Source organism: Falco biarmicus, chromosome 13 (genome assembly GCF_023638135.1).
Source record: "Falco biarmicus isolate bFalBia1 chromosome 13, bFalBia1.pri, whole genome shotgun sequence".
NCBI lineage: Eukaryota > Metazoa > Chordata > Aves > Falconiformes > Falconidae > Falco > Falco biarmicus.
The window spans coordinates 16238485-16260633 of NC_079300.1; the positions used below are offsets into that span (position 1 = coordinate 16238485).

Here is a 22149-nt window from a genome sequence, read left to right on the forward strand (position 1 = left end):
AATTTCAATTAATCTTGACAAATAGTTTCAAGCCAAAATAAAATCAGGTGAAATTAACTTCAGCTTCTCAAAATAGATTAACCACAGGTACTGTTTACTGAGGTAAGGAGAAAAGAGGCATAAATTTTTTTTTCCAATAGACAGTTAAAGCAGTGAACTTTATATGTACCTCCAGAGCACTCTTGCCAAGAGCTATAAAGTTATTCTCTCTGACCCTCAAACCTAATGAATATTAAATGATATTTACCTGGAGCAGGATAGCTTCAGGATACACTTGCAAAAAATTCGCCCAGAGTGCTCATTAATTAGGGCAAATTCACTCAGAGGTGAAAGACCACTTTCAAACTTCCTTTATGACCAAAGAGAAGGTTTGGTACATGGTTTAGTGCAAGATGCATTCAGGTCTGGCACAATGTTCCTTTCCAGCCTTATTTTTGCTTAAATCACATTGGTCTGCTTAAATAATCTCTTCATGGTCATGCTTCCTCTGCTTTTATCCTGCATTGAAATATTTGGGTCTGGGGTTGAATTCAGTATTTTGGACTAATTATTTCATGCAGTTGTTTCAGAACTCGTAGGAAGCCAGAATGTGCATGAGGCAGTGCTCACCATCAGTGCCCACAGCCCCTCAATGTGCTGAATGTTCATGAGAACAAGATTTTACAGATGATAAAAAAAACCCCAAACAACCCAAACCAAAAAACCCCCAAACCAACAGCCTCACCCCACCCAAAAAAAGCCCACAAACAGACAGAACCGAAACTTAAACACCTCCTCCCCAAAACAGCCAGGCAAACCCCGCCCCAAAAGTCTCCTCTATCTGCTGTGTCAAAATGGAATATATAAACTGGTTTATGAATTTCCAGTTTGCTGTATTTTGCCAGCATCTGTATTTAGGCTCTGACCCATATCAGTACTTGCTGGGGGCAGCATTACAATTTCTGTAACCTATTCAGTACCCATGTAGCATTTCTAAGCACAAGTGCTTGAAATGTTTCTTTCTTGATCTTTTCTTCCACAATCATTTAAAGATTACCATTTTGATCTCCTTTCTCCCAGTTCAGTTAAATGCAAAATAAAGAGCAGATTGCTGAACAGTTGATATTTTTTAAGCTTGTATTTTTCTATTAATTCATGCACAGCAGTCACCTTGTGGAACAGCTATGGTAAACCTACCATCAGCAGACAAGCGAGAGCCGCCTGTTCCGCAGCACTGTGCGGTACGTGTGCTGGTCAGTGCTGCCGGGGCTGCCTGCAGTATTCCAACATGATTGCAGGCACCTTCGGAGGGGAGGAGTTACTGTAGACACAAGCTGAAGCAAGACGCCTGGCAAACCAAAGTTCAAGGTGAGATCCATGCGAGCTGGTAGCTGATTTAAGGAATTGATTTTTTATTTTTCTTGCAGCGCAGAAAGCAATACTGGGTATCAATATGTAACCTGGAGCTTCCTATTGCACAGGGTCACAGCCTGATACACTCAGCATTTCACCCTGTGCTAAAGGCAAGTATAGGAAAGGGAAGAAGGTTGTTTAATTTCCTACAAAAATAATATGTGTTGATAATAGCAACACATTTTCATGCTGATGACAATTGCTATTTTTGAGGAAAGGAAATTTAAAATGGAAATGGGCATTAACGGTCACCCTCCTTAGCAGCAGGGAAGCTCAGGCATTGCTTGGTGAGGTTTTGGGTGCGTGCCATGATTCCTGTGTGCTCTCCTTAACCTGCCCGCTGGGCAGCACAGCACATCCCTGGCTGCTTGGACCTTGGTAAGGGCAGGCGGGGAAATGCTGAGCTCTCTTGCCTGCACTTCTTTAGACTGTGGGGACAAGGGGAGAGAGGCAATTCCTGCTTGCCTGGGGATGCTGATAGTGATGTAAGTGGGGAAAGGGCAGTGTTGTGTTTTCCCTGCTGAGTACAAGGGCAAATATCTTGCATCAGGTTTATAGGGCAGTTTTCCAAACAGCAGGGAGCAGGACAAGAAATCAAACCGCTTTTCCTAAGACTTTGAATTTTGTTGCTGTCTTATGTTTTTTCTCCTGATGCTTCTGACCACTAGTGAATGTGTTTGTTGTGAAACCATTGCCATACTTGAGCTGTGGTGCCTGTAGAAAACAGAAGGGTGATTTGGCTCCAGAAAAGCAGCACCTATGCTGAGCCATATGGCACCTTTGCTCTATTGATCTACCCCACCTGGCTGACTATTACTATATGCTTCCTACAGGAAAATCTGTGTTTTGGCTCTGTGCTGTCCGGGACAAGGATGTCTTAGTCCGTGGATAGGTTTCCTACAGGCTGCAGTAGTTTGATGTACAAACACCACTGCAGTTAGTAGTTATTACACAGTTTAGTGGGGATGGATCCTTGTGCTTCTGGAGAAGTGGTGGTTATAGAAAAGATGCAATGTAACTTTTCTTAAAGGAAAAAAGGAAGGTTCTAGATGCGTCAGCTCCTCCAGCCAAGCACTGTTTGCCCTGATCTGAATAGTCTTATTGATTTTAATGGATCCATGCTAACTTGAGCCTTCTGAGGATTTGTCCATCAAATTTTATAAGCTTTATAAATGGAAAAAGTGGAATGGAACAAGTATATTTTGCAGGTAGAGGGAATACATGTACATGCTCTTGGTTTCTTTTTTATGTTTGTTTAAAAACTTCTCAAGTCCAACACTTTCATACAGAGGAAGGAAGTATACTCTATTTTAGTGCTCCCACTCCTAATCATAGAGTAAATGTAGGCAACGATTCCCTGGAGCCTTCTGCAAGGGGCAGAGGCAGCGAGCTCAGTGTCTCGACAGAATTCCCCTTTGGGTGCTTCCCTCTGCTCTGCTTCCTGAAGTCCTTAAGGCTTGACTAGAAATAGCTGTACACAATGCTTTAAATGTTTGTCCTCATTTCCTGAGTACTTTTTTCCTGTGCATTTCTAAATAGCACCAAAGTATGGCTGCATTTGTGCCTGGATAAATATGATTAATTCTTCTGTTCCTGAAGTCCTTAGTGAGGCTTTTGATCACAGCTGGAGCAGACTTGGACCAATATGTGGGTATATATTTAAAAAAAAAAAAAATATTAACAAAGCCAAAAATTCAGATTCAAGAAATTGCTAAATACATAGTTTTACTTGTAAGGACGTATGCCAATGCAAGACTATTGTTTAAAAATCCTGTAGAAATCTGTTTATATCATCTATTAAAATTACTGCTTCAGTGTAAAACATTAAGAATAGGGTAAGAGGGGACGTTGTATAAGACATGGAAATTTGTGAAAGAAATGGAAAAACATAAAGTGTACTTCAAGCTAAGTTTTATATCTTTCTATTACCTGTTTACTGCAATTTTGTAAATAATGTCAGAAAATTAGTTCTTTGGGGCAGAACTGCTTCAGTAAATGTTGATCTCGTGAGTGGCAGGATAATGAAACCTGGCTCCTGCAGAGGGTGGACCTGTCGTGCCACTGCAGTGGCTCTTGCCTGGGTGCCTGTGCCACGGCCACAGCAGCTCCCAGTATAGTCAGGCTGTCCTGTCCCAGGGCCCGCCACCGTGGTGGGGATGGCTGGGACTGCTCCAGTGTCACAAGTGGAGTGCAGCCCAGCCAGGCTGCATTGGCCTCCGTGTGTTCCTCTGGGCCAGCAAGTGCGCTGCTTGGACTTCTCAAAGATGTTTTTTAAATGTTTGAAATGTCTTCTTTCAGTATATATTTTTTAGTGTGTTTTGTCTATTTTAGTCATCTTTCTTAATGTACTACGCTTGCTTTAAGTATTGACAGAATTATGGGGATTTTTTTTTTTGTTGGTTGGTTTTCTGGGAGGTAAAGTATGTCTTTATTCACTTTTAAAGGTAAATAAGTGCTATCTCACCTGAGTTTTCATCTGTCATTTTCAAAGTTAGGTTTACTATAATTATCCAGAGCCATCTCCCTCTATTCTTCTTTGCTTAGGCTTTGTGTCTGCTTTCCAGGTTAGATCCTCTGCTCCAAAGAAACATGTCTCTGACAGAGAGAAAGGAAACAAAACTTGTTAGTCATTCTTCATCTTTATTTCCAGTGATGTCAAACTTCTTCTGAGTCCAGAAGGTTTTATTTAGTGCCCAGTTTTCAGCAACCAAAGCCTTTGTGGGCTGCCTGGTCCCTTACTGGTGTTTCCTGGGTTGAGCGCAGCAGGGACTGGCTGCTGGATTGGGCTGTGCTGCCACCACACCCAGGGACTTCTCAAGCAGGCAATGATACACTCCTGGGAAGTTTTGCACAGCCAGATTTTGACGTGTTCCATAGGTAGACCTGAGGCTCTTCCATTTGCTAATATAGTCAATAAAAATCAGCTTCCATATGTTTTTGGGTTTGGTTTGTTTTTTTTTTTGGGGGGGGGGGAAGGGTTTTCTGTATTCTCTCTTAGAGGATCCTAATTAGCATCTTCCTGAACTGTAAACTCTGGAATTAAATCTGCCAGGCATGCTCATACAGACTGTTTTAAACTAGTAGGATGTGCAGTAGCAGAGAGAACAGAAAATGGTCCCCAACATCTCACTCTGCTCTGCTGGGCTCTGTGAATAGGCTCTGCCATTTCTGTAGCCATGCATCATATCTGTCTGCAGATCCCATGTGCTTGATGATCTCCATGGCGACTTGAGTACTTGAGGCAGAATTATGAGCTGGTAAGTCAAGTTTATTCTCCCTCTTCCTCCTCTCCTCCCAGTGCAATGCAGGTGATTACATGTGTTGCATTTTGGTGTGGAGGGTGCTTGCCTGGAGCAAAGTACAGCCAGTTTGTTTTAATTCTCAAAATACAGTTTAAACACCTCACACAGATCAGCAGAGCCCTGCCGAGACAGGTGGGGGGTGTGTGTGAAGGGAGTACAGGATCATTTTTTGGGTCTGGGTGCAGGCATGACATCCCTTGTAGGGGAGGCTGACGCTATGCAGATGGAGTACACTGAGAAATCCAAGGGAGTTTTTCCTACTCTGTGCACAGGAAATGTTGACTGGGGGCCAGCAGTAGGGAAATGCAGGTAATTAGCTCCTCTGTCTTTACTGGATACCCTGAAGAAACAGAAACATAAATATTGAATTACAAAGATAGAATTTGTGTAGTCTCAGAATATATACATACATTATAAAGCAGAATTTTAGGTCTAATGTTTTCAGTTAGCCGGTGGGTACATTGAAGTTTTGCCTCTTTGTATTCGCAAAACACTTTTTCCTCTTTCCATTGGTGCAAACGACTTGAATAATGTTTTTCTTGTTTGTTAGCATCATCTCCCCCTGTTGTCCATCGACATAAAATGCAGTGTTCTGGAACATGAGAAAGGCAATACATTTCCTCCAGTTCTTTGTAAGCTGATATGAAGTAGACAGACACCTTCTGAAGTTTTGTGCATGCTGTGCTCTTTTTTTCTTTGCTGCAACAAGAAAAGCCTTTTCTTTTAACCTGGCTTCCTTTGAAGAAGTAACTCAGGAAGCTTCATGGCCTCTCAAGGTAAGTGCATCTATAGTCTGTATTTTTAGATCATGTTTACAGAAAACTAGTCTTGTATGTTTCCAGCAATCAGCAGTCTGATGAAATGAGAGTTTCAGGCTAAAACCACATCAGCCAAAGCACAGTTGTTTTGGCTTCCTTTAATTTTTCAGCGTTCAAGAGGCTCCTAAGGAGACTAAAATCTATACTAGAATGTTATTTGAATAAAATATGTTAGAAGATGTTAGCATTTGCATTCAATCAGAAAATTCAGTGTTTGTATGTTTGTGCCTGAACCTGTCAGTACAGAATGCGTGGGAAGGGCAGGTACTGAGCCAAGGGTACCACTATTTTTGCACACTTCTTTCCTATTCCACTTTGAAAATACCAAGTCTGCAAATGCTTTTCACTTTCAAAACTAGCCAGAGTCCCTATAACCAAGTTGGAAAAATAAATATCTGAAGAATAACTGAATTTAATTAATTACCCCTACCTGCATTCATCTTTGTCACATAATGTCTTTCAGCAGCAGTCGGCGGGGTATGCAGGGCTATAGGCAACCATCGCAGCATGCTGATCCAGCCAACCTTCTAAATTCATCTTCTCCATGCTTTCAAACACTTAAACTAAGCAGAAGGACACAAATATGTTTGTTCTTAACATGAACGCAACTCCACAGAGGTCACCCTGTTCTGACGTACAAAGGCAGATGTTGGCCCAGGGAATTGCAGCAATGTCTGTGTTTGCCAAATGTTTACCCCTCTTTGTTGCCTCCAAAATACTCCATTCTGCATTTACAGCACTAAAAAGTATACAGCAGCAAGCAGGTTTTACAGCACTGTTGTACTCTTGCAATATACTTTTTAAAAAATTTTGCTTATCTTTAGCCATATAAAAGAGATCTGGTTTTGTATATTTTTAATGCATAGTAGTTAACAGAAGCAGCAAAACAGTAGTGTTGTGTAAGATGGTTTTCATAATGAAGAAACTTAATAATATACTTCTTCTAGGAACAAGTAACTACAGATTATGTTTGAACAGAATGCTCACTGTATCATATGGTAACTTTTAAGTTTTCCCATACCACAAATGAAATGGGAAACATCCATAAAAATAGACAAAGTGTCAGAGTAGCTTGGATTGTCATCAATATTTAATGTATTTACTGTTTGATTTTTGTATAGCTTAAAATTTGACAGGTAGAACTGCAATTTGTTGTCTTTTTTTTTCTCTTTATTATTCGAGAATAACACTAACGCTCGGCCACTTCATGGCATTTCATGTAACAACAAGAGTTATGGCAGTAACAGAACCCTGTGAGGTAAAATGATGCAGAAGAGCATATAAAATATTTATTACCCAGTTATACATTTTTAAAAGCCAGCTACAAATTCAAAGGGGTTACTTCCTTCTGTGGTCTCAGACTTTGAAAGAAAGCATGGCTGCAAAGACAAATTAAGATCAAAATATGATTAAACGATGAATCAGCCACAGTGAGTTCAAATAATGCTAAAGGATTTCATTTAAACCCACAACAGCAAAAGAGAGCTTCAGACTTAGAGCCAAAATTCCTTGTGGACCTCAAACCCCATCGTGCCTAAGTATTGTCACACATGAGAGAAAAACGATCAGTTTGGGGACTGCTTTACTGCCGAAGCGCAGGGGCTCAGCTTAATAAAAGGAGCTGCCGTTTAGATGTGGAGAGCTTCAGCTTGCTCTTTCTTGTTCTGGCAGAGCCAGTGTTACTGAAGGCTGTGGAAAGATGCTTGTAGTAAAACCAGTAGGAGTGTGCTGAGAACCAAATGGCTGAGTTAATTGCTGTGTTGTGGGAGGCTGTGCCTGTGCGTATGAAGGGGTGTGGGCATACAGGTGCTGTAGCAGTAAATACTCTCGTTATCATCACAGCACTAACCAAGGTAATCATCACTGTGTCCTAAAGGATGTGTTAGCAACAGCAAATGCAATAGCATTTGCAAATAGCAATAGCAAATAGTTTAATGGTATCTAATCTTTTCATTGAGATAATAAGGAATATTACACTTTAAAAGGCTGCGTAGACTTTGATACCAGGGTGGTAATATCCAGCTTGGGGAACCTGAGATCCCTGCAAAGATTATCTCCAATTAAAAGAAGATATGCATGCCCTCAAGGTGCTAGAAAGCATCTTGCCAGAAGCAAGCCCTCAGCAGCTCCGTGTACATTAGCACAGGGAGCAGGACTGAGCAGCCTGTGCTGAGGAGCTTGTGGCCACCCTGTGTGTAAGTCCACACCAGATCCAGCCTCGTCACACAGACTCAGTGCTCGCAAGCTGTCAGAGTGGATTAGGTGCCCTCTAAGACCACATCTCCTGGTTTAGCTTCATCTACAGCGATTCCACTTTGCATGCTCTAAGACTGCTTTATAAAGTAAATCAGAATGCTCGAAGTGTAGGACCATCAGGAAGTTTGTTTCAGATCCTCACTCCTGATCTGAACTAAAATGCTGATATAGTCACAGGCAGAATGTAACATTATTGTTCTAGCTTTGACCCAAGCTGTTTGTCTCTGTTAATTTCTGATATATTTTTTTATTCTTTTTCTGCAGAACCTCAGGTACAAACCAACCCAACCTTTAGGGATTACCTCCCTGGTTCTTCTGACTTTTCAGAACAGAATAAGCCCATTGAACCAACAAGTCTCTGGAAGCAACTATCACACGCTCATAACTTGCCACCTGGTCTGGAGCACCTGAACCAAGTACTGAATCTTTCCAAATGTTAGAATTGTTCTGTTTTCCTTGTAGACTTCTTTGATACCTTGGGGATTGGGGTGATTTGGTGGGGTTTTTTTCTTGAGGGAGGAGCAGGTGGAGATGGAGAAGCCTTTTTGCTGTTTGCCTATTACTATGAGATAAGGAGTGTAGGAATGACAAGCCCTTCCTTAATTGCTGTCATTCATTTTTATAGAAATCCCTTTGTAGTGCGTGCAGGTCTCCTTGCACCAAACCCATGGTTCTCTTCCCTTTAAGACTTCTGCTAGGTCATAGCATTGCACCTCTTATTGTCCCCCCAGTTTCCTTCCAGCTTCTTAAGAGCTCACCTTCAGGGATATAGCTATCAAACTCTGGCTGGCCTCAAAAAGACTATAACAGGGAGTGTGTGAAGGAATTGTCACCTCCTTATAACCCACGCTTTGAAGAACACAAAGGTCATCTGAGCAAACATCTTCTGCCAAGGACAGTGCTCTCCAGGTTAGAGGTAAGGTCCCAGGGAGGCAAGCTCCCAAGGGGACACTTTGTGAGGGTGAGCTTGGGTAGCCACAAACCCACACCAGCCCCTCTGTGCTGGGTCGTGGGGCAGGAAAGCACTAGTGCCCGAGAGAGGGAAACGCCTGGAAATGGAAGCAGACAAGTAGGTCACAGGCAGGGGAGGGAAAGATAATGCTAAAGTCCCGTTCGTCCTACTGCTGAACGTGTGGCTGTTCATTGCGCTCAGTGAGACCTCTCGGCTCCTGGAGCTCAGACCAGTGATAGTCTGAACCTCTGCTCCACAAGTTTCATCTCTTCCTGCATATTTTTACTGGGAGGATCACTCCCTGGTGCTGCTTTGACACTTTCTCCAGTTTGCATTTCACATGTGGCAGGACTCTGCCACTCTTTTATATGCTGAGTGTCATACATGCTGCCTGGTAGCGGCAGGGACAGAATCAGGCCCCTGGTGTAGTCAGGTTGCGATTCAGATACACACGCTTCTGCTGTGTTTGTATTTTAGTGGTGCTGGGAAATGTTTATTTCACTCAAGGTCTATGTTTTAGATATATATTCCTTGTAGTTTTATAGAGAAGCAGAAACTGAATGTATTTTATATTTGGAGCTAAGTTACCTAGATAGTTAATGAAACTGGGACACCCTTCAGAAATAATCTGCCGTGCGGAGTTATGATTTTCATTTCATGGCGCCCATGCGCAAAATGATATGTGTTGTCAATTACATGAGCATTTGCTCACAGACTGTGGGAGCTACATTTTTTAGTCTAAAAGTGATGGTGATAGTAAATGCTTGGCAGGTTACATATTCAGTCTCCTGTATGAACATGAATTATACCTCAGATTTACCCATACAATGTGGGCAAGCAAATTCTCTATTACTCCATTCTATAGAACCTTTACATCTGACATAAAGACGAAAGAGCAAGTCACTGTCAGAACTATAACTAGAACTCAAGGCCCCATTCATGCTTGTTCTCGGCCCAATAACCATGTGTCTGTGCTGCAGCCCTCACTAATTATTCTCAATTTTCTCCGCAGTCTGAAAGTGGAAAGCATGTGTGCAATGCTGATTATTGGCACATACCCACAGCCAGAGTTTCTGTGCATTGCAGAACATTTTGGTGTGTGATGCTGAAGTCATACCGGCTGTGTGACTAATGAAACAAGCTCATACAGGAGAGATTGGCGCATAAAAGAGATTTGACCAGCAGGGAGAGGGCTGCTGGCAGAATGAATGTGGGATTCACAGCTGCCAGGGTGATCCCTTGGGATTTATCCTGATGGACTAAGAGATTTTCACATAATGAAATTCTCAAATGAAGATGTTTCTAGCAGAACTGGGAATTTTTTATGCTATTGGGAAGACTAGAATACTGTGTATCCTTCTGGTTGTGTGTGTATTGGGGAAAGGTGGGTCCAAGCAGAAACAGGCACAGACAAGTGCTGCTGGAAGGTTGTGGGGGATAGAGAATCTGCTTTAAAACAAGACTGCAGTTGTTTCATCTTTAGACCAAAAAAACCCCACGCTACCAGAGAGGGAACCATGACAGAGTACCTAGAAGACTGAACAGCCTGTGGAAGAGAGAGACATTTATTTTATAGAATTATATTACCCAAGGAAAGATTATATAGAAAGCAATTGTGAATAAATACAGGATAACAAATAGAAATGAGGTTCTGGGATTATCTCCAGCAGGAGTGGGGAAGATAGCTGGATAGATTTGAGGAAGCTGAATATATTTCTTAATAAGTCCGTGATGTGTTTGACTTTGAAACAAGAATCCAAATTTAGTGAATCTCAGAGATCCCTACAGTCTTATTCTAAACAGCAACTCAAGAGCACAGCATATAGTGTTGGATGAGAGGAAAAGAAAATATCTGTCCTGTATGTTAAGGCCAGAGAGTAACATTTCACTCCGCAAATACAGACCTGGAGTCAGTCAGCCTGAAGAGCTCTTTGCTCAGCTGTTCAAGGTGCACCAGAGAAGGGCAACAAACTGCTGCCTTGGCAAATAGATACCATGCTTTCTATAACTGTCACAGAAGTGACACTCCTTAAACAATTTCCTACAAAGAAAAGCTACCAAACCTCATTATTATCTTCCAGATCACAGCCATAGTTTGAGGAATTGTCCAGCATCCATCACAAAAAAATCAAAGGAACCTTTTCCCACAGTAGGAATAGACAGATAAGACTTTGGAGAAGAATTTTCCAAGTAGCTCAACAGCATGTTGTACCACTGTTCAGGCTTAACCGATTTTGTAAAAAGCTTCTTAGTTTAGACTTGGTTAGACTGATCAGATGTAAATGTAATGCCCACAAAACTGAATCCTGAGAATTAGCTGTGTATAAGGAAGTTTCACATATCTGAACTCAAGAGAATTCAGGCCCCTGTGAACCAAAGGGCTTTAGATGTTTTCAAATACAAATGCAGAATTCCCTTAATCCACAAGCACCGCAATAAATGATGCATCAGAAGAGCTGCCTTGCAGAAACCAGTGAAAGGCAAAACCAGCCTAACAAGTGGTGCTGCCGTGTTGTCTCAACATTGGTTCTACATTGTTCGCAATAAGCCAATACACAGACCAAAATCACTCAAAACTTTTAACAGTTCAGGCTCATTAATTTTCTTTTCCCTGTGAAGGTCTATGTGGGGCAAAGAAATCTGTATAAAAATAAATACTAAAATATTAAAATAGCCCTGCCACCTTTAACTTCTTTATTCTTTTTTTTATCAGCAGAGCACTTCCCATGAGCTCCAAGAGTTCACATCTCTCATGAAACTTAAACACAAACAGCAAAGATGCTTGGGAGAAAATTTTAAGTCCAAATATTTTTTATTATTTCAGTTAGTGGCACGCACATTTCAGAGATTAATGAAAGGGATAAAGAAGTTCCTTTTTTTGACCAGTTTTTCTTTGCAGACTGAACTAGCTGCAGGAGATGACTAAAACTGACAAATGCCTGCAACAGTTTAAATATGTAGCAGGCAAGATTTATCAATTGTAGAATGTACAGATGCTGGAGAGCTATGACATGCCGGTGTCAGAAGGTTGCTGTGCGCTTTCTGTCTGCAGCTGTGAGTAATGGTAAAATCCCGTGCCAAGAATTTGCCCATTAGGAATTTAAGGAAAAGAGATTAGCAAAGCCTAAACTATCACATAAAACAGGCATAAAAAGTCACATTAAACTGAAAGGTAGACTGAAACTATGCCTTGCTGGTTTTATAATACTAATGGCTGTTCTCTAAGAAGAATAATGTTAGAAGGGCGATAAGCACAGCAAAGCTGGGTATCATGGCAAACAGTTTTTCTCCTGCATTTGTAACCAGCTCACAGGGGAAGACAGTTTCAGCCAGCCAAGGGTTTCTCTGAGGAGCTGTTGTTTTGCTCCTTCTGGCACCCTGGTGTGGCCGTTTGCCAGACTGAGGGTGCAGAACTGGTGCCTGATATCAGAGTGTTAAAGCCTGTGTGCCGTCGTTGGCATCGCTCGATTGCCCTGCTGGGCTGCTCTAGTGGGGCCCTTTTGGATGTGCCTGCAGCACATTTTGAGCTTGAGCTCAAACTCACTCACTCCTGTACTAGCACGGTGCCCAACGGTGACCTTAGCTTTGGGGTAAGGGGTTTCCCCGCTGCCAGGGCCGAGAGAGAGGAACGGGAGTGAGAAGTGGGTCCTGCTTCTCACAGACATCTTTCCATTGCTGTTGTCTTCTCATTCCTGCTGTGAAGATTATTTTTCTTCAAATGTGTGGGTGAATTACATGACTACAGCACTCAATGTCACACTCTTCTGTCATCATTTCAGAGAGATGTCTAAAGTGTGACTTGAGATAGCCCTCAGGCACCCAGTTTGTGCACCTCTGGAAGGAGAGCAATCCTAACAACAGTGACATGAGCAATAAAAACAGACAGGTGATCACTGGCAGCCCCAAACCTTTCCAGCACCTACCATCTTGTGGTTTTTGTTTTTGTTTTTGTTTTAAACAGCTGGACCAGATAATTATTCATCAGCAAGTGGACCTTCTTGAAGGTATGGTGCAATCCTTGTCGCTCTTTAACTGCGCTGGTACACAGATGTTTCCAAAAGGCTTCCAAGTCTTGCCCCCAGCTCGCTGAAGTCATTGGGAAGGCTGCACATCAGGGCTGTGGTGTGGAGTTAGTGTGGTGAAAGCTTGCTCTTTTATGCCTGTTCTGCAGCAAATCAATGAGGAGAGAAATTCCAGGGAGCAATCTCTATACCACTCCTAAATTATCTCCCTGACACCTTCCTCTCAAAGTTATTGAAGTTTAACCATCTCTCCAATCCTTTGAAAACTTTATTGTCATTTTATTTAACAATAGCTATCATGCTACAAGAAACAAAGGAAATAAAGACAGGAAGGCTGGAAGACACAAAACAAAGTGTAAGAGTTTCTGTTTACATAGTTCTCAGAATTTCAATGTACTGAACAAGTATTAAGTTCTGAAAGTAAACACCTTTTTAATGTATTTCTCCCATTCAACAAGTTTTGGGCCTGACTCTTGGATGCCTCACTGGGTGAAAGTTTTGTCACTGAAGTGCAACAGACTCATACTGTTATTTTTCACAGATGACAAAAAAGCCCAAACCAAAACTCAGGGTCTGGATTCTGGTTTGTGATACACATTTTATTGCACAGCAAATTAAAGTTGTTGAACTAAACATTCCTCCAAATACAGACCTGACATTATTATATCCTTAAAATTGTATGGTTTTAGTGTCATTATTTCAAAACAATTTTTTAAACAGTCTCTGTTCCATATATTCTATATAAATATCATATATATGTTTATATTAACATTATACTGAGATTATGTTCTACTTGTTTTGCTTTATTAGCTATACTTGGCACAAAGACTTCCAGCAAATATGAGATAAAAAACCAGCTGGGACAAAGAGTTTACTTTGCAGTAGAAGAAAATGATTGCTTTGATCGTAACTTGTGTTCGCCTATAAGGTCTTTCACCATACGGATTGCTGATAACGCCGGCCGAGAAGTGATTACAGTGAACAGACCCTTGAGATGCAACAGCTGCTGGTTCCCCTGCTTCCTGCAAGAGGTGAGTGAATCCTAATTGCCTTTTGTCCAAGCACCTCGCTGTATGTGCACAGCATTAATGAAGCCTCCTGCAGCCTCTGCAAGGATGGCAGGAAGGAATGCACACCCTCCGTTCAGCCTGGGGGACCGCGTGGAGGTTTTTGTTTAGATGTAGCTATAGGTACACAATGCCCTCTGAGTTACGTTCCCAGCACGCCTCCTCCCTTTTGTGGGACCTTACTTTCCTGACATCCTAAATAAAGTTTTGGCGTCTGATGATACAGCTGCCTCCCCAGCCAGGTAACCCCCCAGAACACTGCCTGCCCTGACAGACCACATCTGCTGGTGTCACGGATGGAAGCCACCCCCTGCACTCCCGGCGGGTGAAGGATGGCCGTTAGTGCCTGTGGGTATGACTAGGAAGCAGCTCTTCGAGGAGGCTGGTGCTTTGCACCATGGCTCTACCTCTTCGAGGCCATACATCTCTGGGGAATTGTAGAACTTGGAAAGAAGCTGCTTTGAGTGAAAAATACAGATCCTGTAGAGTATCAGATCTTTTCTCCTTATTTTTCACTCTCCTTTGTTCACATGTCTGTCTTGTTTTACAAAAATGTTTTATAGGTTAACTCATCTGCCTACCTTCTCAGTACTGCATCAGGATTTAAAAGAAAATAAGAAGGTCCTTTGGTAGCACAGCTACTGTATAAAAAGACTTATAGGATACTCACTGATTACAATAGCAAAAACTTTCACAGCATATGGCTTTTATCATACCTTATATGTAAGATGTTAGCTTCTGGTGCAGCTTTGGAGCTTTATATCATCCACTGTATTTAAAAACACCATTAGAGAACCCTGTAATACCCATTTCAGAGTCTGATAAAATTATATATAGTTATAGTCTATAAATAAATAAATATTTTTTCTTTATATAAACAATAAATTATTATGGACAAATACGCTAATATAAAATCACTTTGTAAGATTTTTTTTGTTTTCCTTTGTTTGCTAGTTAGAAGTTCAGTCCCCACCAGGTACAATAGCTGGCTATGTTGTACAGAACTGGGACCCTTTCCTGCCAAAGTTCACTATACAGAATGAAAGTAAAGAAGATGTACTAAAAATAATCGGCCCATATGCAACTTGTGGCTGTTTTGAAGATGTTGACTTTGAGGTATGTTTCTTATCAGTGTTAAGAATTTCGAAGTTTTAGTCATTCAAATACATTTCTTACTCAAAAATCCTGTTATTCTACCCTTAAATATATTATGTATATTGCTATAATTATGGAACAGAAGTACAGCAATATGCATTGGAGTTCCTGACTTGTACACCCAGATTCCTACAGAAGTTTTCTGGACAGGAATGACAATTCCTTCAAGGAAATAAACCTGTCACTAAGTGAAGTCCTGGTCCTCTGCATCCCATGAGCACTCAACTGTTCATTTTGATAGGCTCGGGGTTTCCTCCCACGTGCATTCATTGTTACCTGACACATAGTCCCGTGGAGCCTGTGGCATCAAATCTGTTCCCTTCATTAATCTCAGACTGAGAACCATGGGCAGGATTATGGTCCAATATGTTTACATCCATTTGACAACATTCACCAGGAGGTAAATAATTCTGAGGAGCAATTAAGATATTTAAGAGATGAGAGGGAGAATGTGAGATGCTCAAAGAAACCCTGGACAGAGTTTTCTGATGTGAACAAAGCGCTTTGCCTTAGTTAAGGAGTCATAAAAGAGCTTCTGTGTTGATTAACTCATTAGCCAAATCAGAAGACTTCAGTGGGTACTGTCCGAAATTTCAGTACACTGTGAGAAACATGCAGATGGCTGCATAACTGAGAATATAGCTGTCAGTGGTAGGGGACAGTGGTCCACAGCAATGGTACTGATGCGACTTGGAGCATACAGAAACACAAGACGGGGGGGGAAAAATCATTGTGAAAGAAGAGCAAAAGTGATACAGACTTTCACAATTGCTTTCCTTTACTTTTCTGTCAGATCTAAAGATGCTGATGTTTCCAAACTTGAGACCCTTTCTTGTGTGCCACTCCTAAAGGCAAATCTGACACTAATAGAACATCTCAATGATAGGAATAAAAGAAGAACATGACAGCTATAGCATACTCAGAGTCAGAGTGCAGTCATTAATTCTGTGGCGATACAATCAGTGTGTACTTGATTTATTTATGTTTAGTTTTATTCCTTTTTTTTATTTGTGCAGGTAAAAGCTCTCAACGAGACGTCAACAATTGGCAAAATTTCCAAGTACTGGTCTGGATTTGTAAACAATGTCTTCACCAACACTGCCAACTTTGGGATCCAGTTCCCTGTAGATCTTGATGTGAGAATCAAGGCAGTAATGATTGGTGCTTGTTTCCTCATTGTAAGTATGCAAAACCAAGAGGTAGACCTATAGAGGTGGGTAGACTAGGACCAAAGGTGACTTTGCCATCAGCTGTGATCCCACAAAGGCCTAAGTGCAGTGGCAAGCCAAACCCACTACCTAAAAGATAAGTTAACTGAAAAACTTCTAATTTTTATAGCTGCTTTTGGTTTTTTTCTTATTTTCTGAGCTTCTTTCGGTTCCTGAATTTCTGTTTATTAAATCATTTGAACTACATGTGGAATAGTATTTAATATTTTGCATGGCAGGATCAAATGCCAACATACATGTCAAACCTACCAAACTCCCCCAAATTCCTTACCTGTTGTGTCTGAATGGGTGTATGAACCCGAACAAAAGTTATGTCATTTCTAATAATAATGTCAAACTGTGAGTGCCACTTCAATAGCTCTGTTGATCCTTGAATGGGAGACCTGACCTTCAGGTCATATGAAATTTCCTACAAAAAATTCCCTTGTTAAAATAAACATAATATAAGAACGATATGAAAGGGAGGATACTCACCGCTGGGGGTAAGGATGAAGTAAGGATCCGTATTTTCTAGAATTACAAATTGGTATTTGCTGTGTACCTCCTTTGCCAACACTACTGTGTTAATATTAACACACAAAGGTTTCAAAAGCATCTGTGATACTTACATCAGAGAATATAAATTTATGTTATAAATATATATAAAATAAATAAATTTAAATTATTCACTGGAGAGTGTTTGCTTTAAAATAATTAGAAATTCAGAAATTTTGCTTTTATTAGGCTAGAAATGTAACTTTCATGACACTTAAAATTTTCAGATTGTCTCCTCCAAAGCTCCTGTTTCTCAGTGGCAGAGTGATAGAGAACGATTGACTGATCTAATTACTTTATGTAGTAAAACCCTGCAAGTAAGACTTTACAGTAATTGTTGAGGTTTTGTACCTTCCAAATCATTCACAGTTTGTTTATTTGTAGGACTTAATGTTCTTTGAAAACTCTTTGGATGGATTATAACAAGATGACAGATACAATAAAATATGCATAATGTGTTTCAGTAAGTAAAAATGAACATAAATTGATCTTCTTGCTTTGAAGACTTATACATTAGATACTTTCTAATTCTTTTTCATTTTCTTCCAGAAATCCCTTGAGCTTTGGACATGATTTTGAACTGCACAAATCCTTGTTCCTTATAGGAAAAGATAGGGAGCTAATGATGATATTTATTAAAATATGTCTCACGTAAATAATAATTTGGCACTTACATTTTATATGCATTGTAGCTAAACACACACTTCTCACACAGAGCACTGTTGCTTTGGAACAGTGCTATTCTCTTCTTTCTCTTTTGATGTTCCTGCATGGGAAATCATGAAAGATTAGATGAAGGCTTGCAGCATCACTGATGAAAGTCTATGTTTAGAGAAGCCTTTGATGTTTTGCAAGTGCTGGTACCAGTTACTAACCACATGAGGGTGTGTACTGGGGGTTTTGCTTTTTCATAATTTTAGAAGTAATTCTCTGATTTGTTATTTAATTAATGGCAACAAACTGACATTGAAAGCAACAAATATAAAGACATTACCAAATGGGAAGTTCAAGATGTTATCTGTTTGAGTGAGTTGAAAGAAGGGAAGTTACGTTTTCTAGTAAATTAATTTTACGGTAAAGATTTGTTTAATGAGTGGCAGCCAGAAGTTAGGCTTCCAGCGCTAGGCTGGGGAATGTAAGCTCTGTTCAGGAGATCTGCCTTCCACAATTTTTACTGAAGGCAGGCCATCAGGTTTGAGAGATGGTCCTCTATGTGCTAGAGGTGCCCAAATCACTTCACTTTGAACTCTCCAGTGCTAAGAATCCTTACTGCCATCCACTCAAGGCTTCCCTTAACAGGTTCGTTCCTCTTTATAATACCTGGTGGTTGATCACTTCTCATTCAGACTTGTCTGAGGCCACCCTAGAACAGAATTAGTCTTTTCCTCTGGCAAGTGCAGGTATTTTCTATGACAGGACTGTGCAACAGGAGCTGTTTCTATTTCAGACAGCAGTTTTACATGGCTGTTCATTCCTGCAGTCACACCTCATCCTACTATTCCCAGACCTTCCCACCACCAGGCTTTTACTAATACAAGCTGCCTTTGTAGGAACTTCCATGCTATACATACAAGACATAAACAGAAAAAAATTGTTGCAAAATATTTGCTGTATGAACTTGCTTGTGCCTCTCTTAAAAACTCTAATGGGTCCTCCAAGACGTAAACCAGTACTATACAATAGTGGTGGTAAAAACAGATGCTATCATAGTCGACGGTCAAGTTCCCAAGGAAAACAACTCACGAATTGCTGGGAATGCTGAAATATTTTTTTAGCATGAACTAGTAATTCAATTCTTGCAAACAACCAACACATCAACGGAAAGGAGAGGAGATAATGAATAATTCATTAAAATGAAAAAGAGCTAAATTTATCAGGTGATTAATTCTCAACAAATATTTAGACTAATTTTAAATTAATGTTCATGGATATGAATTCAAACACGGTGAAGTCAGGAAGTCGCAACTAATGTTCCCATAGTGAAATTAACTCAGGAATGCTTATAGATTTAAACAGTATGTTTTAGATTATATACCACACTTAGGTATTTATACAGATTTACATATGTCTTGAAAATAATTGCGGTTAACAAGCTCTGACAATCATCATTATCTGTTAACCCTTTCATTGCTGGCTCTCGCTGTGATTCTTAGCAGTGCAATCAGACCGCAATCTGCAGAAGTTACGCACCCAGAGGGAACGGCTGCTGTCACCCTTCCCTCTCACAGGAGAAGCACCCTGTGAGCTTCACGGGCGAGAAGCTCCCTCCTGTGGAAATTTATAGTTTTGCAGAAGAGCACAGCCCACGCCGGCCTGCAGTTCTCACTGCTCCCGCACTGGTCTCACTGTATTAAATTCAGTCCGTTCACTCCTAATGCACTCTAATGCAGACTGAGAAAAAGAGCCAGATTTTTATATTAATTTTTATCTTTAAATCCCTTCGCCGCCTTAGGCAGAAGTGACTATTATTGTAGGCAACAGTCTTGGGTCTCGTGCAAAACCACGTTCTTGCGCCCAGCCAGCCGGCTCAGCGCAGTGCCTGGTGAGGTCAGCAGGCTCCCTGGCTATCCGCCGCTTCCCTCTGCAATCTCCAGCCTTCTTATGACCCTCAGCAAGTCAAAGACATCTTTGAAGTAAATGCATCCAACCACCATTGAAGTCATTACCAAACAGGGTCTTATTTACCTGCAGGGCTGAACTTGGCTGTGCGGGCCCACATATATACCTTGTAGGTAAGCAATACACACATATATTTTTGTATGTATTGCAACCGGATGGTAGTACTGTATTTCTTGCACTTAGTGACTTTGTTGTTGTTTTTTGTGTTAGTACAGCTTTTGGAAGTGTAATGCTTGCATATGTGTATAAGTATGTTTGAATGCCTCCATTCATACCCAGAGGCAGCTTCTGGGACATACAGGAACAGGTTCAGTCCCTGGATAAAACAGCACTGGGGCTGGGGTAGCTCTTGCCAGCTAGAACTTCCTCAGCAGCCTGCTTGACCTTGGTCCCACCCTTCAGTATCCTGGTAGGAACTCAGTGGCCATGTCAGCGCTTTTTCAGCTGGAAGCTCCTTCGTCTAAACCACAGCTGCCATGTGTGGGCAGGTTTTCATCCTCAGTAAAGACGACGGACTTCTGCGTGGTATTACTGAAGAAAAACTAAGGTATACTAGGATGTTTAAAAGCTGCAGCTCTAACTAGTAATTCCTTCTTATTAATAGCAATGTGTTTCACATTGTGGGAGCTACGTAGGCTCTTTACAGATCTCACCTTTCACGGTTTCTCCGTGCGTTGGGACTGGCTTTCCAAAGGAGAATTCAGTATTTTCCAAAAGGCGGACAGGTACTGTCTAAAGCCGATTTATGTCCTGAAAGTCCTCTAGAAAAAACATGATTATTCTCATGAAACAGAAATTTTACTTAATACAGCCAAGTAAATAGTTTCACACTTGATCACTAGCAAAACTGTAAATCCGTGTAGTACCTAATCCTTGTGTTCAGTAGATGGCAGCAACAGTTCGTTATTACAGTATTTAGCTTTCCACAGATCACAAGCTGTACCCAGGATACTGACTGAAGATCAACACACCTTTAACCTCCAATTGATTTCTCCCCTTAACTGAAGGATTTTATTTTCTTTCTGTGATATTAAACCTTTGTCACATGATTCTGGGTTATCTTTATTGCCTGCAATTTACAACTGAATTATTGGTAACTGGTATTTTACGAGATCTGGAAGGTGCATAGGCAGAATCCAGTCTATCACAAAGTGAGCTTTTCTGGTGAGCCCAAATCCTATTTTCTGCACCTGGAGAATTTCTTCAGCTTCCACAGAGGAGATGCTCCAGCCCCAGGACATTCCCCACCTTCTGCAGAAACAGAAAGGGCTAGTCTAAAAGAGATTGCTTTGCGATGGAGTGCCTAGAAACAGGGAAGGTTTCTATGGGTAAATTGCTTTGCCCCCATGTCATGTCATCACAGCCCATTACTATGTGCTGTCCTGGGGCAGAGGGATGGAAACCCCCTGAGCACCAAAACCCAGATGACACCAGTACCTGGGAAGGAGCTGGTCTGTCCATGGGAAGATCAGCCACTTTTTGTGAGAGAGTGACAACACAGCATCTCTGTAAGTTCAGAGATTTTTTGTTTATCTAATAATTCAGTGGGTGCAAAAGTAATTATTTTCATGGACTCTAGTGTATGTATTGAAAAATCTCTTTTTGTTTCAGTTGAGTTATTTGTTTTAGGGTTAGACAAACCTGGAAATGATCCACAATAAACATTTTCTAATGGAGTTGCCTAAGTGGCACCTGTTGGGGTGGGTGGAGGGGGAAGTAAGCAATTTCCTCCTCCTGACTCTCTTAGTTGTATTGTCTTTTCGATTAGAATGGTATGTTCTATGTTGGAATGATATATACTAGTTTAATTCAAGGATCAACTTTAGGTTTTCAAATGTGCTTTTTTCTTCCCTAAAAATGCCTCTTAGGGCGCAAAAAAGACTTTAGTTCCTAAGGGAAAAATACCACGTATCCTGTGAAAGAACATTTGTTTGTGTTTTTTGTTGAGGTTTTTTTTTTCTGGAATCCTAGATGTTTTTCTAAACTCCATCTTTCCTAGGAATAACTTCCTTAATGGCAAATCATTATTGAAGTACTCTGTTAGCAGCTGCCATGAGACAGCAGTTTATTCATGATTTATCAGCATTTTACTACTTCACTCCTCCGAAATGAAGTTTAAAAAGCAATTTTAAAGAGACTAATACCTACTTTTTGGAGCAAGACAGCCTTGGCCAGATACAACTTTCTGCTTTCTTTCCACAGTTGTTAGTATTATGCTTATAAAACCACAGTAATCTTTTACAAAAGAAAGGTCAGAAGGACAGAGACTGATAGGTGCCCAGTGACTGTGCCCCCAAAGCGCGTTCATTTCTTTATCCCAAATGACAGTGAACTCCTGCCACTGTGAAAAGGAGACCTGCAGGTGACCTCACATAGCTGTGATCTCCTAGATTGCCATTGAAAATTCATCTCAGTTCACAATCAGGTCTAATTCTTCAGACTCTCTTTGCAAAAACCATACAGAGACTTCTCACCATTGTTCTTGCTTTCATTTTCTTCTGGCAAAGGCTAAACATAGTTATTACGTCGTTGCTGTAGGGCTCGGAGTCCTGACCTCATTTGCCTCAATACCCCACAGATCTACTTGAAAGGTACAGGTTTCATATGAAACCTTCTGTGTGGATGTACACAGGACTGTTCAATCCAAGGAACCTTGAGTCTCACCGGTTATCGAAAAGGCACACAGAGAAGTTCTGTTGTTGGTGGCTGTTTGCAGTGTGGAGCCCTGGGGCTGGCTACGAAGCCGTGCAGTGCCGGTACTTGCACAGCGGGTTTGTCAGTCTTGGTTTTGAAATAAATGTAC

General features: G+C 41.0%; 1 protein-coding gene across 1 annotated transcript; it reads left to right on the plus strand.

Moving 5' to 3' along the window:
* The first annotated feature begins 1257 nt into the window (after positions 1-1257).
* On the plus strand, positions 1258-20318 carry LOC130158433 (phospholipid scramblase family member 5-like). The gene is made up of 10 exons (XM_056359172.1): positions 1258-1347; positions 4590-4649; positions 5245-5470; positions 8033-8184; positions 12682-12724; positions 13553-13773; positions 14764-14925; positions 15981-16142; positions 17112-17190; positions 17277-20318. Exons 3-9 carry the CDS (start codon positions 5458-5460, stop codon positions 17148-17150), a joined length of 792 nt encoding a protein of 263 aa, XP_056215147.1. The 5' UTR covers positions 1258-1347; positions 4590-4649; positions 5245-5457; the 3' UTR covers positions 17151-17190; positions 17277-20318.
* Positions 20319-22149: the final 1831 nt, after the last annotated feature.

Coding starts and splice junctions, on each gene's coding strand:
- LOC130158433 (XM_056359172.1), top strand. Junction 13,774..14,763: donor TCCCCTGCTTCCTGCAAGAG/GTGAGTGAATCC, acceptor TTTGTTTGCTAG/TTAGAAGTTCAGTCCCCACC. Junction 14,926..15,980: donor TTGAAGATGTTGACTTTGAG/GTATGTTTCTTA, acceptor TTATTTGTGCAG/GTAAAAGCTCTCAACGAGAC.